Source organism: Salmo salar, chromosome ssa02, assembly GCF_905237065.1.
Source record: "Salmo salar chromosome ssa02, Ssal_v3.1, whole genome shotgun sequence".
NCBI classification, from domain to species: Eukaryota; Metazoa; Chordata; class Actinopteri; order Salmoniformes; family Salmonidae; genus Salmo; species Salmo salar.
This window is the reverse complement of record NC_059443.1, coordinates 44,049,612-44,063,096: the sequence shown is the minus strand read 5'-3', so window position 1 is coordinate 44,063,096 and position 13,485 is coordinate 44,049,612. Positions and strand designations below refer to the sequence as shown.

General features: G+C 43.9%; 1 protein-coding gene across 1 annotated transcript in view; it reads left to right on the top strand.

Annotated features, from left to right (window-relative positions):
- eif3ea (eukaryotic translation initiation factor 3, subunit E, a) overlaps positions 1-13,485 on the top strand; it is a 57,818-nt gene that overhangs the window by 34,710 nt on the left and 9,623 nt on the right. The window contains exons 7-9 of the mRNA NM_001141695.1: positions 546-670; positions 3,099-3,225; positions 3,974-4,075. Coding sequence (NP_001135167.1) covers positions 546-670; positions 3,099-3,225; positions 3,974-4,075 — 354 coding nt within the window. The remainder of the gene's footprint in view (positions 1-545; positions 671-3,098; positions 3,226-3,973; positions 4,076-13,485) is intronic.

Below are 13,485 nucleotides of genomic sequence, written 5' to 3'. Positions count from 1 at the left end.
ATTCCCTTACATAGATTCGACTCCCTTATTGACCGCTTTGGGTTTCAGCAAAGCGCTGTTGCGGCTTGATGCCCCCCCCCTCAGTCTTGACTCCAGAGGAACTGCAAATGGAGCAGTTATGTGGATCTAGTTAGATTTTTTTTTTATTTATTGGATGGATAGCTGGGAAGGGCGCAGGGGTGCGGGCTCTGGCTTGGAAGGAAAACGTTTGGAAGGGAACAGACCTTAAGTTTAAATTTTTTTACTTGACCTTTTATTTAACTAGGCAAGTCGGTTAATAACAAATTCTTACACTGTTCCTAGGCCGTCATTGTAAATAAGAATTTGTTATTAACTGACTGCCTTGTTCAGGGGCAGAACGACAGATTTTTACCTTGTCAACTCGGGGATTCGATCTAGCAACCTTTCGGTTACTGGCCCAACGCTCTAACCACTAGGCTACCTGCGTCCCCTTAAAGTACTCTGAATTTGTTAATGGTTGTACAGTAGACTGTGTTGTCACCTCAATCAGAACTAGTAAATGATGACATCTCTCTCCTGTCCAGTCGGTGAGCTCCCCCCTCCAGTCTCTTCAGCAGAGGACCTGGCTGATTCACTGGTCCCTATTCGTCTTCTTTAACCACCCCAAAGGCAGAGACAACATCATTGAGCTCTTCCTGTATCAACCCCAGTAAGTATTTTCTTCTGACACACTGGAGTTCATTAAAACACTGTTGGCTAATTTAGACCTGATGACTAACCCTCCTTAACATATTGGCCTGTAGAAGCTGCCATCTCTTCACTCCAAGGTACAGTGTCTACACTGATCCACACTAAACCCTTGAGTGACCCAAGAGGTGATTGTTAAAATCTGGTCTGCTGGCATCCTTGGGGGGGGGTGGAAGGAAATTATCCCTGAAGAAGAGGCACAGTAGAGGGCTGAACCTTGGGCCCCAGGGTTTGCTGCTGGCCCAGGAGAGACCAAAAGTGGTTCAGCTGGCAGCCTCCTGGGTCAGGTCCTGCTTGATGTGGAGAAAGTAGACTCGTTTTTATTCGACTAACTTGATTTTGAAAAAGAAGCCATTTACTCTTAATAACTTTGGGAAGGGGGCAGCTTCAAAAACCAACTCTGGGTATTTTTTTAAAGTGGTTTCAGTCCGTTTTGTTTTTGTGTGGTCTATTATACTCTCGAAGCTGCAAGTTAATTCATGTGTATTGCAGATCGCAAACTATGCACTGCATAACATTTACACATAATGCACCCCCCATTCTGATTGCCGGTTTGTGTAATTTAACCGCTTTTTGTAGTCATCTGAAAGTATGACATGCCACCATAGCAGATAGGGATGTCTGGTTTTCTGAGTTTTACTTAAATTAAAAACTAATTCAGATAATGAAGGAAAGGCTGCCCAATAATTAGTCATGAAAAGCTCATACAAGCATCTGTTTTGGACAAACTTGAGGGAGTTTTATGTGCGTTGCAATTAGTCAAGAAACCACTTATTCCACAGTGAGGCTTGGCCTCATTCCCTCACCCCTTGACCATTACTTCCTTTGGCCAAAGTTGGTGACCAGTGGCTAGGCCTTAGTTTAATGTTTGACCTCTGTTAACCCCGCAGCCAGCAAAAGTTGCATCAGGCCTTCCTATTTAGTGTTATTGAAAACATCTACAGAGTTCAAGGGCACTCGTGGTGAGAATATTGTCATGCAATGATCTATGATGTAGGTGCAAAGGGAGAAAATTAATAATTTAGTAATGCTATCCAAGCCCTCGCAGTTGGTTCAGAGTTTCACTTGCTTTACATTATTCAATCATTCTCAGATGGGCAATGAAATTGTAACTTCTCTACATCTCATCTCCATCCTCTCTTTACTCACACTTGCACGTGCGCGCGCACACACTGGGTCTAAATCGTTTTGATTTTGAAACTCATTCTTGGTTCAATTCTTGTGAAGCGTCCTCTGCAACCAGTATAGCGACGTTGTTCCCTCAAATGCCAAAATGATTAGGTCCCTTAAGTGGGGTAGGGTGAATGTTACATTTTCTTTTTTCCTCACAGCTATTCGCAGATATGACTGCGTGACTCTCATGCAGGGTTGCTTGCTATTGGAGACCCCCTGGAGAGAGAGTAGGTGTAAGTTAATCAGGAACAGAGCACGGCTTGTTGTGGTCTGCCACTGAGTCCGACAACTGCAAAGGGAGAGGAAAGGGGGCTTCTCTAACCAGGTTCATGATCGCTCACTGACTAGCCCGCCTGCTCGCTGCTGATTTTAGACAGCAACATCACAAGTGCCACAGGCCCCCTTGTCCCTTTAATTGTTCCAACTAATTAAACCGTTGTCTGCGACGCTCCCTCCTCGCTCTGAACAACATGTATTCCTCCGTCCTAATCTGAGCTGAAGGGGTTGGAAGTGGCAGGGAAACCCCACGGAGGACGATTGTGGGGGTGGGGTGGTCAGTGATAGCTGATCAGATAAGGATGAAGAGAAGTTATACAGTTAACTCAAGTCGATCACTCCTTTTGACAAGGAATGGGGTGTGTGTGTGTGTGCGCGCAAGTTTTTTTTTCACGGAAGCTTGTTGGGAAAGGACTTGAAACACTGTCTGCAGAGTAAGAATGTTGTCTAGGGTTCTAATCTGCTTCTAACAAGGCCCTCTCTCGTGCTCAGCCCTTAGCAAGTTGACCTGTGGCTGAAAAACAAGGCCCTGAAGGATAGGGTTTCAGCTACTGGGCAGATCCCCTGCTCAGTGATCTGTGTCTACTGCGGAGGCCAGGGTTTCCTTTCCTTCACTCCGCTTATACAGGGGTAATGAAAGGGAGTGCTTAAACCTATGTCATGTGGAGAATGCACTATTACGGACATATCTGTTTGGTCTAAGGTCAGACGTCCTAAATGCCATGAGCCTAATTGCTAAGTTACTTGCGTACAAAAATAGACATTTATGCCCTTCAACTGTGTGTTGGTGTATGCATAGGTTTATCAACTTTGTATTGCCTTCACCTCCATAAATATCAACTCGCATCATGGGCCATTGCTTTTTTGCCATGTAGTTCCTCCAGTCCTTTTAAGACCCCTGATTATTTGTTCTTGTCGTGACTTTTGTTTTGTCATTTCAGGTACCTCAACGCCATTCAGACCATGTGCCCACACATTCTGCGTTACCTGACCACAGCTGTCATCACAAACAAAGACGTTCGTAAGCGGCGGCAGGTCCTGAAAGATCTGGTCAAGGTCATACAGCAGGTAAAAAAAATCTGAACACATTCCTTACCCCAATTTCTCCGAACACATTTCCTACTAAGTTTCTCTCACGTTCTGGACAGTAACGTGTTAGCCAACCTTAGTTGTCAGTGTAGGTTTGGCATTTTGACACAGGATGTCAACAACTATTAGGGAAAGGGGGATACCTTGTCAGGTGTACAACTGAAATGTCTTCTGCATTTAACCCAACCCCATTAAAGTCCATAGAAACCACACATCTATGCGCAATGCAAGCCTTGGCTGATAGAGTATACTCTGTCAGAGATCTGGTCCTGGCTAGAGAGGTCTTGAACCCATTACATTTGATAAATGGCAGCAGACGGTCTGATTGTAAAGTACCGATTTTCTTCCCCGACCCAACATCGGTAGCTTCTTCAGAGATCAATGGCTCTGAAAGCTAAATAAGCGCTGTCTCGGTGGGCTCTGTGTGATCACTAAAACATGTGCTCGATGCTTGTTCTGTCTTTTGGGTCTTCTTGGGTCTCTCCCAGCTACCATGGTTTGGAACTGTTTAGGGGACTTTTTGAATCTGCTTTTATTCACTGCCTTGTACATTCTAGTATTTGCTTAGCCATGTTACTCCACATTAGACTTTTTTATTTTTAGTAATGGGTTGGAGGCATGCCGCCTTGCCTATCGAGATAACCTGTGCTATTTCCACTGCTGAAAAATAGAGCTAGTACACACCGGCATGTGCAAATTGTTAGAAATGTTTTCTTTCCATTTCCAGGAGTCCTACACCTACAAAGATCCCATCACAGAGTTTGTGGAGTGCCTGTATGTGAACTTTGACTTTGACAGCGCTCAGAAGAAACTGAGGGAGTGTGAGTCGGTAAGTCCCAGCAGACTCTCTCCGCCCCACACGCACCCACCCATCAATGTGCAATAGATTTTGAATAATTTCTCCTTTTCAGACCTCAGTTTTAAAAGTTGAACATAACTCTATATATTTCTTGGTTTACAGAGGGATTTGGATTAGCCAACCAGACCTCCCAACGTTCCCTTGTAGCTAGCACAGAAGTAAACACCATTAGGGCTCATGCAATATGGCCGACCATTCTCACAGCATTGGACTTGTATTAAAAAAATTAAATAAAAGACATGGGTCCATACATAATGGCTGATGGTAGAATTGCATTAGGTCACTTGGGTGATACAGAAGTCCTCTGGGAAACCCTATGACTCATTGGTCTGGCCAGATTTTTATGATGGCCTGTAATTGTCCATCAGCCTGGTAGTTAACAGTAAAAGCTTTTATAAGCAAAGGTCTATGCAGGGGCGTTCAGACACTCATTAAAGAGATGTGTGTCATAGACAGCCGTTGGATAATTTATTTCCATTTTGGTTTGTAATGGCTTGATGTGTACTGCCATTGAAGCAACTGTTGTGCATCAGCTAAAGATAAAGGCTGCACTTCCAGCAATGCCTTCGTCCATCTAGGCCAAGTTCTCAGTGACAGAACGAGTTGATAACAAGCCGTGGGAAAAGATCTGGGTGCGTTGTGAGGATCAGGCGACGAGTGGCTTATCTGCCCTTCCGTCCTGCTAACTAATGTTCAATCGCTGGAAAATAAATGGGAAGCGCTGAAAGCACATATGTCCTACCGACAGGACATTGAAAACTGTAATATCTTACGTTTTCACCGAGTCGTGGCCGAACGACGACATTAAGAACATACTGGCGGGTTATACACTCCATCGGCAGGACAGAACAGCAGCCTCTGGTAAGACACGGTGCAGAGGCCGATGCATATATGGGAACAGCTGGTGCACGATATCTAAGGAAGTCTCGAGGTTTTGCTCGCCTGAGGTAGTGTGGTCTACAGCTTATCATGAGATTCTCTATCTACCTAGAGTTCATCTGTATTTTTCGTAGCTGTCTACATACCACCACAGACCGATGCTGGCACTAAAACTGGGCTCAACGAGGGTTAGAGCTGCCGCTCTGAGGGTTAGAGCTGCCGCTCTGAGGGTTAGAGCTGCCGCTCTGAGGGGTAGAGCTGCCGCGACTCTATCCCAGAAGCTTATAAGAAATCCTGCTATGCCCTCTGTCAAACCATCAAACAGACAAAGCATCAATACAGGACAAAGATCGAATTGTACTACACCGGCTCCGACGCTTGTCGAATGTGGCAGGGCTTGAAAACTATTACGGACTACAAAGGGAAGCACAGCCGAGAGCTGCCCAGTGACACAAGCCTACCAGATGAGCTAAATAACTTAAATGCTCATTTCGAGGCAAGTAACACTGAAGCATGCATGAGAGCATCAGCTGTTCCGGACAACTGTGTGATCATGCTCTCCGCAGCCGATGTAAGCGCTTTTTACAGGTCAACATTCACAAGGTCGCAGGGCTAGACGGATTATCAGGATGTGTACTCCGAGCATACGCTGACCAATTGGCAAGTGTCTTCACTGACATTTTCAACCTCTCCCTGTCAGTCTGTAATACCAACATGTTTCAAGCAGACCATCTCTAGCCTTGAAGTGCTTTGAAAGGCTGGTCATGGATCAAATCAACACCATTGTCCCAGAAACCCTAGACCCACTCCAATTTGCATACCGCCCCAACAGATCCACAGATGACTCAATCTCTATTGCACTCCACACTGCCCTTTCACACCTGCACAAAAGGAACACCTATGTCAGAATGCTTTTCATCGACTACAGCTCAGCATTCAACACCATAGTGCCCTGAAAGCTCATCACTAAGCTAAGGACCCTGGGACTAAACCCCTCCCTATGGAAATGGATCCTGGACTTCCTGATGTGCCACCCCCAGGTAGTAAGGGTAGTAAAAAACACATCGGTCAAGCTGATCCTCAACACAGGGGCCCCTCGGGTGTGTGCTCAGTCCCCTCCTGTACTCCCTGTTCACTCGTGACTGCGTGACTCCAACACCATCATTAAGTTTGCTGATGACAGAACAGTGGTAGGCCTGATCACCGACCAATGATGAGACAGCCTATAGGGAGGTCAGAGCCCTGATCCTGTGGTGCAAGAACATCAACCTCTCCCTCAACGTGACCAAGACAAATGAGACTACAGGGAAAGAGGAGCGAGCACTCCCCCATTCTCATCGACGGGGCTGTAGTGGAGAAGGTTGAGGGCTTCAATTTCCTTGGCGTCCACATCACCAACAAACTAACATGGTTCAAGCACACCAAGAGTTGTGAAGAGGGCATGACAAAACCTATTCCCCCTCAGGTGACTGATTTGGCATGGGTCCTCAGATCCTCAAATGGTTCTACAGCTGCACCATTGAGAGCATCCTGACAGGTTGCATCACTGCCTGGTATGGCAACTGCTCGGCCTCCAACAGCAAGGCACTACAGGGGGTAGTGTGTACGGCCCAGTACATCACCGGGGCCAGGCTTCCTGCCCTCCAGGACCTGCAGTTGAAGTCGGAAGTTTACATACACTTAGGTTGGAGTCATTAACTTGTTTTTCAACCACTCCACACATTTCTTGTTAACAAACTATAGTTTTGGCAAGTCGGGTAGGACATCTACTTTGTGCATGACACAAGTAATTTTTCAAACAATTGTTTAGACAGATTATTTCACTTATAATTCCCTATCACAATTCCAGTGGGTCAGAAGTTTACATACACTAAGTTGACTGTGCCTTTAAACAGCTTGGAAAATTTCCGAAAATGGTGTCATGGCTTTAGATGCTTCCGACAGGCTAATTGACATAATTTGAGTCAATTGGATGTGTACCTGTGGATGTATTTCAAGGCCTACCTTCAAACTCAGTGCCTCTTTGCTTGACATGGGAAAATCAAAAGAAATCAGCCAAGACCTCAGAAAAAAAATGGTATACCTCCAAGTCTGGTTCCTCCTTGGGAGCAATTTCCAAACGCCTGAAGGTACCACGTTCATCTGTACAAACAATAGTACGCAGGTATAAACACCATGGGACCACGCAGCCATCATACCGCTCAGGAAGGAGACGCGTTCTGTCTCCTAGAGATTAATGTATTTTGGTGCGAAAAGTGCAAATCAATCCCAGAACAACAGCAAAGGACCTTGTGATGATGCTGGAGGAAACAGGTACACAAGTATCTATATCCAGTTTTATATCGACATAACCTGAAAGGCCGCTCAGCAAGGAAGAAGCCACTGCTCCAAAACCGGTATAAAAAAGCCAGGCTACGGTTTGCAACTGCACATGGGGACAAAGGTCGTACTTTTTGGAGAAATGTCCTCTGGTCTGATGAATCAAAAATAGAACTGTTTGGCCATAATGACCATTGTTATGTTTGGATGAAAGGGGGGAGGCTTGCAAGCCGAAGAACACCATCCCAACCGTGAAGCACGGGGGTGCTTTGCTGCAGGAGGGACTGGTGCACTTCACAAAATGCATGGCATCATGAGGGGAAATGATGTGGATATATTGAATCAACATCGCAAGACATCAGTCAGGAAGTTAAAGCTAGGTTGCAAATGGGTCTTCCAAATGGACAATGACCCCAAGCATACTTCCAAAGTTGTGGCAAAATGGCTTAAGGACAACAAAGTCAAGGTATTGGAGTGGCCATCACAAAGCTCTGACATCAATTCCATAGAAAATTTGTGGGCAGAACTGAAAAGGCGTGTGCGAGCAAGGAGGCCTACAAACCTGACTCGGTTACACCAGCTCTGTCAGGAGGTATGGGCCAAAATTCACTCAACTTATTGTGGGAAGCTGGTGGAAGGCTACCTGCTACCAAATACTAATTGAGTATGTAAACCTTTGACCTACTGGGAATGTGATGAAATAAATAAAAGCTGAAATAAATCATTCTCTCTACTATTATTCTGACATTTCACATTCTTAAAATAGTGTTGATCCTAACTGACCTAAGACAAGGAATTCTTTACTATGATTAAATGTCAGGAATTGTGAAACATTTAAACTCAGTTATTTGGCTAAGGTCTATGTAAACTTCCGACTTCAACTGTATATACCAGGCGGTGTCAGAGGAAGGCCATAAAAATTGTCACTCCAGCCACCCTCGTCATACTGTTCTCTCAGCTACCGCACGGAAAGCGGTACCGGAGCGCCAAGTCTAGGTCCAAGAGGCTCCTAAGATAGCTTCTACCCCCAAGCCATGAGACTCCCGAGCAGCTAATCAAATGGCTACCCAGACTATTTTCATTGCCCCCCCTTATCTATGCATTGTCACTGAAATAACTCTACCTACATGTACATATTTACCTCCCCACCGTTGCCCCCGCACATTGACATTGACTCTGTACCTGTACCCCCTGGTATATAGCCCCACTATTATTTACTGCTGATCTTTAATTAGTAGTTCTTCATACTTTGTTTGTTGATATTTTCTTAACTGCATTGTTGGTTAAGGGCTTGTAAGTATGCATTTCACTGTAAGGTCTACACCTGTTCGGCGCGTGTAACAAAATTGTATTTGAAGCCAGCTGTTAGTGGCTTGTGGTGGACTGCGAAGATGACACTTTCAAAACGTCCAAAAATGACTGTCTGGTCAACTCCAACCCACCACTTTGTGATAGGTCAAATTAAATGGTGGGAGGGTTACTGGTGGTTGCTGCTTTTAGCGGAACTCTTCGCTAGTGCAGACTGTAGTAGGTGGGGGACTTATTTCATCTCTGCATACCAATCTCTGGTTTATGATCACACACACAGTTTCCGTAAGGATTAATAGCGTTTTTCTTTGTTACTGTAGCTTGTTATTTGCCACTAGGTATAGCTAGCTAGAAACAAACTGGATTTGTTAAGTTAGCTGCTGACCAGACCGCCCGCGTGTGAATGCGCTATCACGCGCATGTTGAGAATAGGGTAAACGGAGTTTGTTTCTAGTCATCTCTCCTTCAGGCTTCTTCTTTGGACTTTATATGGTGGTTGGCAACTGACTTTGAATAACATGTATGTGTACATTTTATTTTGCAGCGCACGCGATTTGAGCGGTGTAGTCAGCATGTTAGCTTAACAAAACCCAACAAGTCTGGTCGCTTAAGTTGATTTGTTTATTTCAAGAAATTATTAAAAACCATGTAGGTGAAAGGTTGGCTGGATAGCTAGCTGGTAGTGCTGTCAACTCTCACCAACAGAAACTAATGCATAACACCAATTGTTCACAACACCATCTACTATATTGGAGTGTCCCAGACACAAGCTCAACTTGGAAGCTCTGTGTGTATGTGCGTGCATATACTTGAAAAAAATATAAAAGCAAGTTACATTCCATATAAGGAAATTGAAATGCATTCATTAGGCCCTTATCTATGCCTTTCACATGACTGGGAAGGGGCGCATCCATGGGGGGGGGCCTGGGAAGGCGTAGGCTCAGCCAATCAGAATGAGTTTTTCCCCATAAAAGGGCTTTATTACAGACAGAAATACTCCAGTTTCATCAGCTGTCTGGGTGGAGAAACCAGAGGTGGAGGTCCTGGGCTTGCGTGGTTACATGTGGTCTGCGGTTGTGAGGCTGATTGGAGGGGCTTATGGTAGAAAAATGAACATTACATTCTCTGGCAACAGCTCTGGTGGACATTCCTGCAATCAGAATGGCAAGTGCGCACTTCCTCAACTTGAGACATCTGGTGTTGTGACACAGCTGCACATCTTGGTGGCCTTTTATTGTCCCCAGGACAAAGTGCACCTGTCTAATGATCATGCTGTTTAACCATCTTCTTGAAATGCCACACCTGTCAGTTGGATGGATTATCTTGGCAAAAGAGAAATGTTCACTAACATGGATGTAAACAAATTTGTGCACACAATTTGAAGCTTTTTGTGTGTGTGTGGAGCATTTCTGGAATATTTTCAGCTTATGAAACAGGACATTTTACATTGCGTTTTATTTCTGTTAAGTATAAATGGATTTGCAGGAAGACTGTTTTAATATGTGCTAACTAGTCACAGACTTGAATGGAATTGAAGCCCACATTAAGAGTAGATTAGTTCTGCAAAATACTGTGAGGTACAAGGGAAGGCTCTTTGGCAAGAGGAATTACTTCTCTAGTACATGTGGATGGCAAGGTTGAAACACTCTACATAACACTTGAAGATATTACATTTAGTTAGTATGGACACTTATATTAGTAGTGTTTTGCTACAAAAGGAGAGACTCCACTGCAGACAGCTTTTTGTCTACAAACTGCACCCTTTCTAAAATTGCTTTCACTACAACTGAAGCCTTCTGTAGACACCAAGGATCCATCTTTCTGTTGGTGTTCTACAACGTACATCAAATAAAAATGAAATATTTTGAGCCGACGGTCTTAAAAATCATCCATGGTGGGAACAGATTATAAATCTTCAGGATTGGTGGGTCCCCTGTGGGATGGTTGAGCTAACATACAACCTCATGCTAAATCGCATTTGCCTTAGTAACAAGAGCATTTCCCAGGATGTAGACATATCTGATATTGGCAGAAAGCTTAAATTCTTGTTAATCTAACTGCACTGTCCAATTTACAGTAGCTATTAAAGTGAAGTAATACCATGCAATTGTTTGAAGAGGGTGCACAGTTTTGAACGCAGTTATTTAATAAACAAATTAGGCACATTTGGGCAATCTTGATACATTTTGAACAAATACAATAGTTCATTGGATCAGTCTGACACTTTGCACATACACTGCTACCATCTAGTGGCCAATATCTAAATTGTACCTGTGCTGAAATACTACATTATGGCCTTTCTCTTCATTTCAAAGATGATGGTACAATTATTTTAAATTTCTTTTTTACCAGATCTAATGTGTTATTTTTCTACATTCCTTTCACATTTCCACAAACTCAAGTGTTTCCTTTAAAATGGTACCAAGAAAATGCATATCCTTGCTTCAGGGCCTGAGCTACAGGCATTTAGATTTGGGTATGACATTTGAGGCAACATTTTTTTAAAGGGACTGATCCTTAAAATAGTCTCATGTTAAGAACAATTATACCGAGTTGGACAACTGGCCAAATAAGGAAAACGCATTAATGGTTACTTGAATCAGAAGCTAGCTGCCTTTTCAGGGAATTTCGGGGAGTAGTTCTGTCAAACGTATCACTCAGTTCAGAATCCTCAAGAGTTTAGGTGGAAGACTAATCCACTCAGATTGAAATGCTGTAAAATAACACTAGTATGAACTAGTAATACAACGTTGGTATTAAGATTTCCTAGGTTTGAGTGTTGACAATGTCCCTGTGAACATATTTACAACTTGTGGTTTGTTTCATCTACTTCTAACATAGGTCAGATGTTCGTAATTGTGCCTAAATTTGTCATCAGTCATTTAGGACAAGTTATGTGGCTTAATTTAATATGCCCAGGAGATGGCTCATTTACTGAAGAGGGGCTGGACATGTTCTGGAGATCCAATCACTGGACAGGAATTAGGTTTAGAGACAAACCAGGTGTGCTAATTGGTGCAGTGCCCTGGGTATATTCTCTGAAACCCAAACTCCCAGCCTCATTCTTTGCATACATGAGTATAATTGAGATTTCCCAAATGATTTGATAATTTGGACCTGCTGAGAAATAAAAGGCTGAACTTTGGGCTATTTGGCCCCCTTTATCTTTGCTTCTTGACGATAAACGCTTTGAATGAAAAACATCTGGCCTGATCAAATGGCTCTCACAGAAGTAAATCATGTCAGCGGTTTACTGAAGGTTCCATTTCATCCTAATCTATTTTTAAGCTAATATAAAGAGCCTCTAGCTCCCCCAGTCTGTTTCTTAACCAATGAGGAACCTAGAACTAAACTCATTTGTACAGAATCATTTTTTTATTTGTTGGTTTTTACCCGACAAATCAGTGCTCAGACAGAAAGTATCCAAAGCACTGCCTCAAACAGATCTTTCCTGTGCAAATGCCTCGGGGGGGGCAGCAGCAATCGCAAACTGACGTACTACCAACAATATTGTAACTGTATCCCATTTCAGAAAATACCTTACGTGCCCTAAATCACCAAGCTTGTTGAACACTTGTGCACTTTTGAAGAGCCCTGTAGGCTGGTCTCGACTTCCCTGCTTGGGGTCTTGTTTAGAGACTCCATGTGGTTGGAGCAGATGCTGCTCCGTGTTACTACTCAGGTTGGAGACCAGTTCTCCTCAAGGTGCTTTAGCAGCATTGCCTTGGGAGTAGTGTCCTGTCAGTCTTCTCAGAGCATGCCCAGCACACACATACCTTAACCTTTACGCACATGAGTTCCAAATATCTCTAATGAAGAAACCCTGTGGTTTGTTTTATTTTAATTTAAAAATTTTTGTAAAAAAAAAATTATGCGCATTATGTCAATGCACTCACTGTACCAAAATGTGATGATGTATGCAACAGGACAGTTAACCTGCGCTGCCTGCTAAATATCTATAGGCTATGTTTCAACTTATTTTTTAACCAGTTTGAATTGAAGTGTGTTAATGAATTCACATAAGTAGCCCATTTCACTGTTACTGACAATTTGTTTGAGGCTTTACTGAGCCAGACAACTTCTCTCTTCGAGAGTCCAAGCACTTCCCCTGTTTCCCCAGATCAAGTATGAAGAAATTGCACATCTATAGTTAGAACAGGCCTTGCACGGCCTCCCGAGTAGCGCAGTGCTTGAGGCATCACTACAGACCCGGGTTCAATTCCAGGCAGTCTCAGCCAGCCGTGACTGGGAGACCCATGAGGTGGTGCACAATTGACCCAGCGTTGTTAGGCTAGGGTTTGGCACGGCCAGAATTTCCTTGTCCCGTCGCGCTCTGGCTACTCCTGTGGTGGGCAGGGCGCCTGCAAGATGACACGGTCGCCAGCGTGACAGCGTTTCCTCCTACACATTGGTGAAGGCTGGGTTAAGCGAGCAGTTTGTGAAGAAGCAGTGTGGCTTGGCAGGGTCGTGTTTCGGAGGACGCATGGCTCTCGACTTTCGTCTGTAGGGGAGTTGCAGTGATGGGACAAGACTGTAACTACCAATTGGAGAGAAAAAGGGGTAAAAAAGACCAGGCCTAAATTTCCCCCCCCCAGCTTGTTCAACATTGGAAGTAATTTTGTACATCGTTGTTTTCTTTACAAATAATAACTTTGGATATGTGCGTTCCTATCAAAGTGCCTTATTTTCTGTATATCGTGTTGTCGTTTCTTCTAGCATACTGCATGTATGGCGCCTGCGTTTCCTGTTTTGTTCACATTTTCAAGTACTGGTGACAAATCATGCATTCCGTTTCTTGCATGTTATAGTGAATGGGATTCGGGAGTTTGCGCTTGTCAAAAATATAAACAAATATGGCTGCCATCAAAGTATTT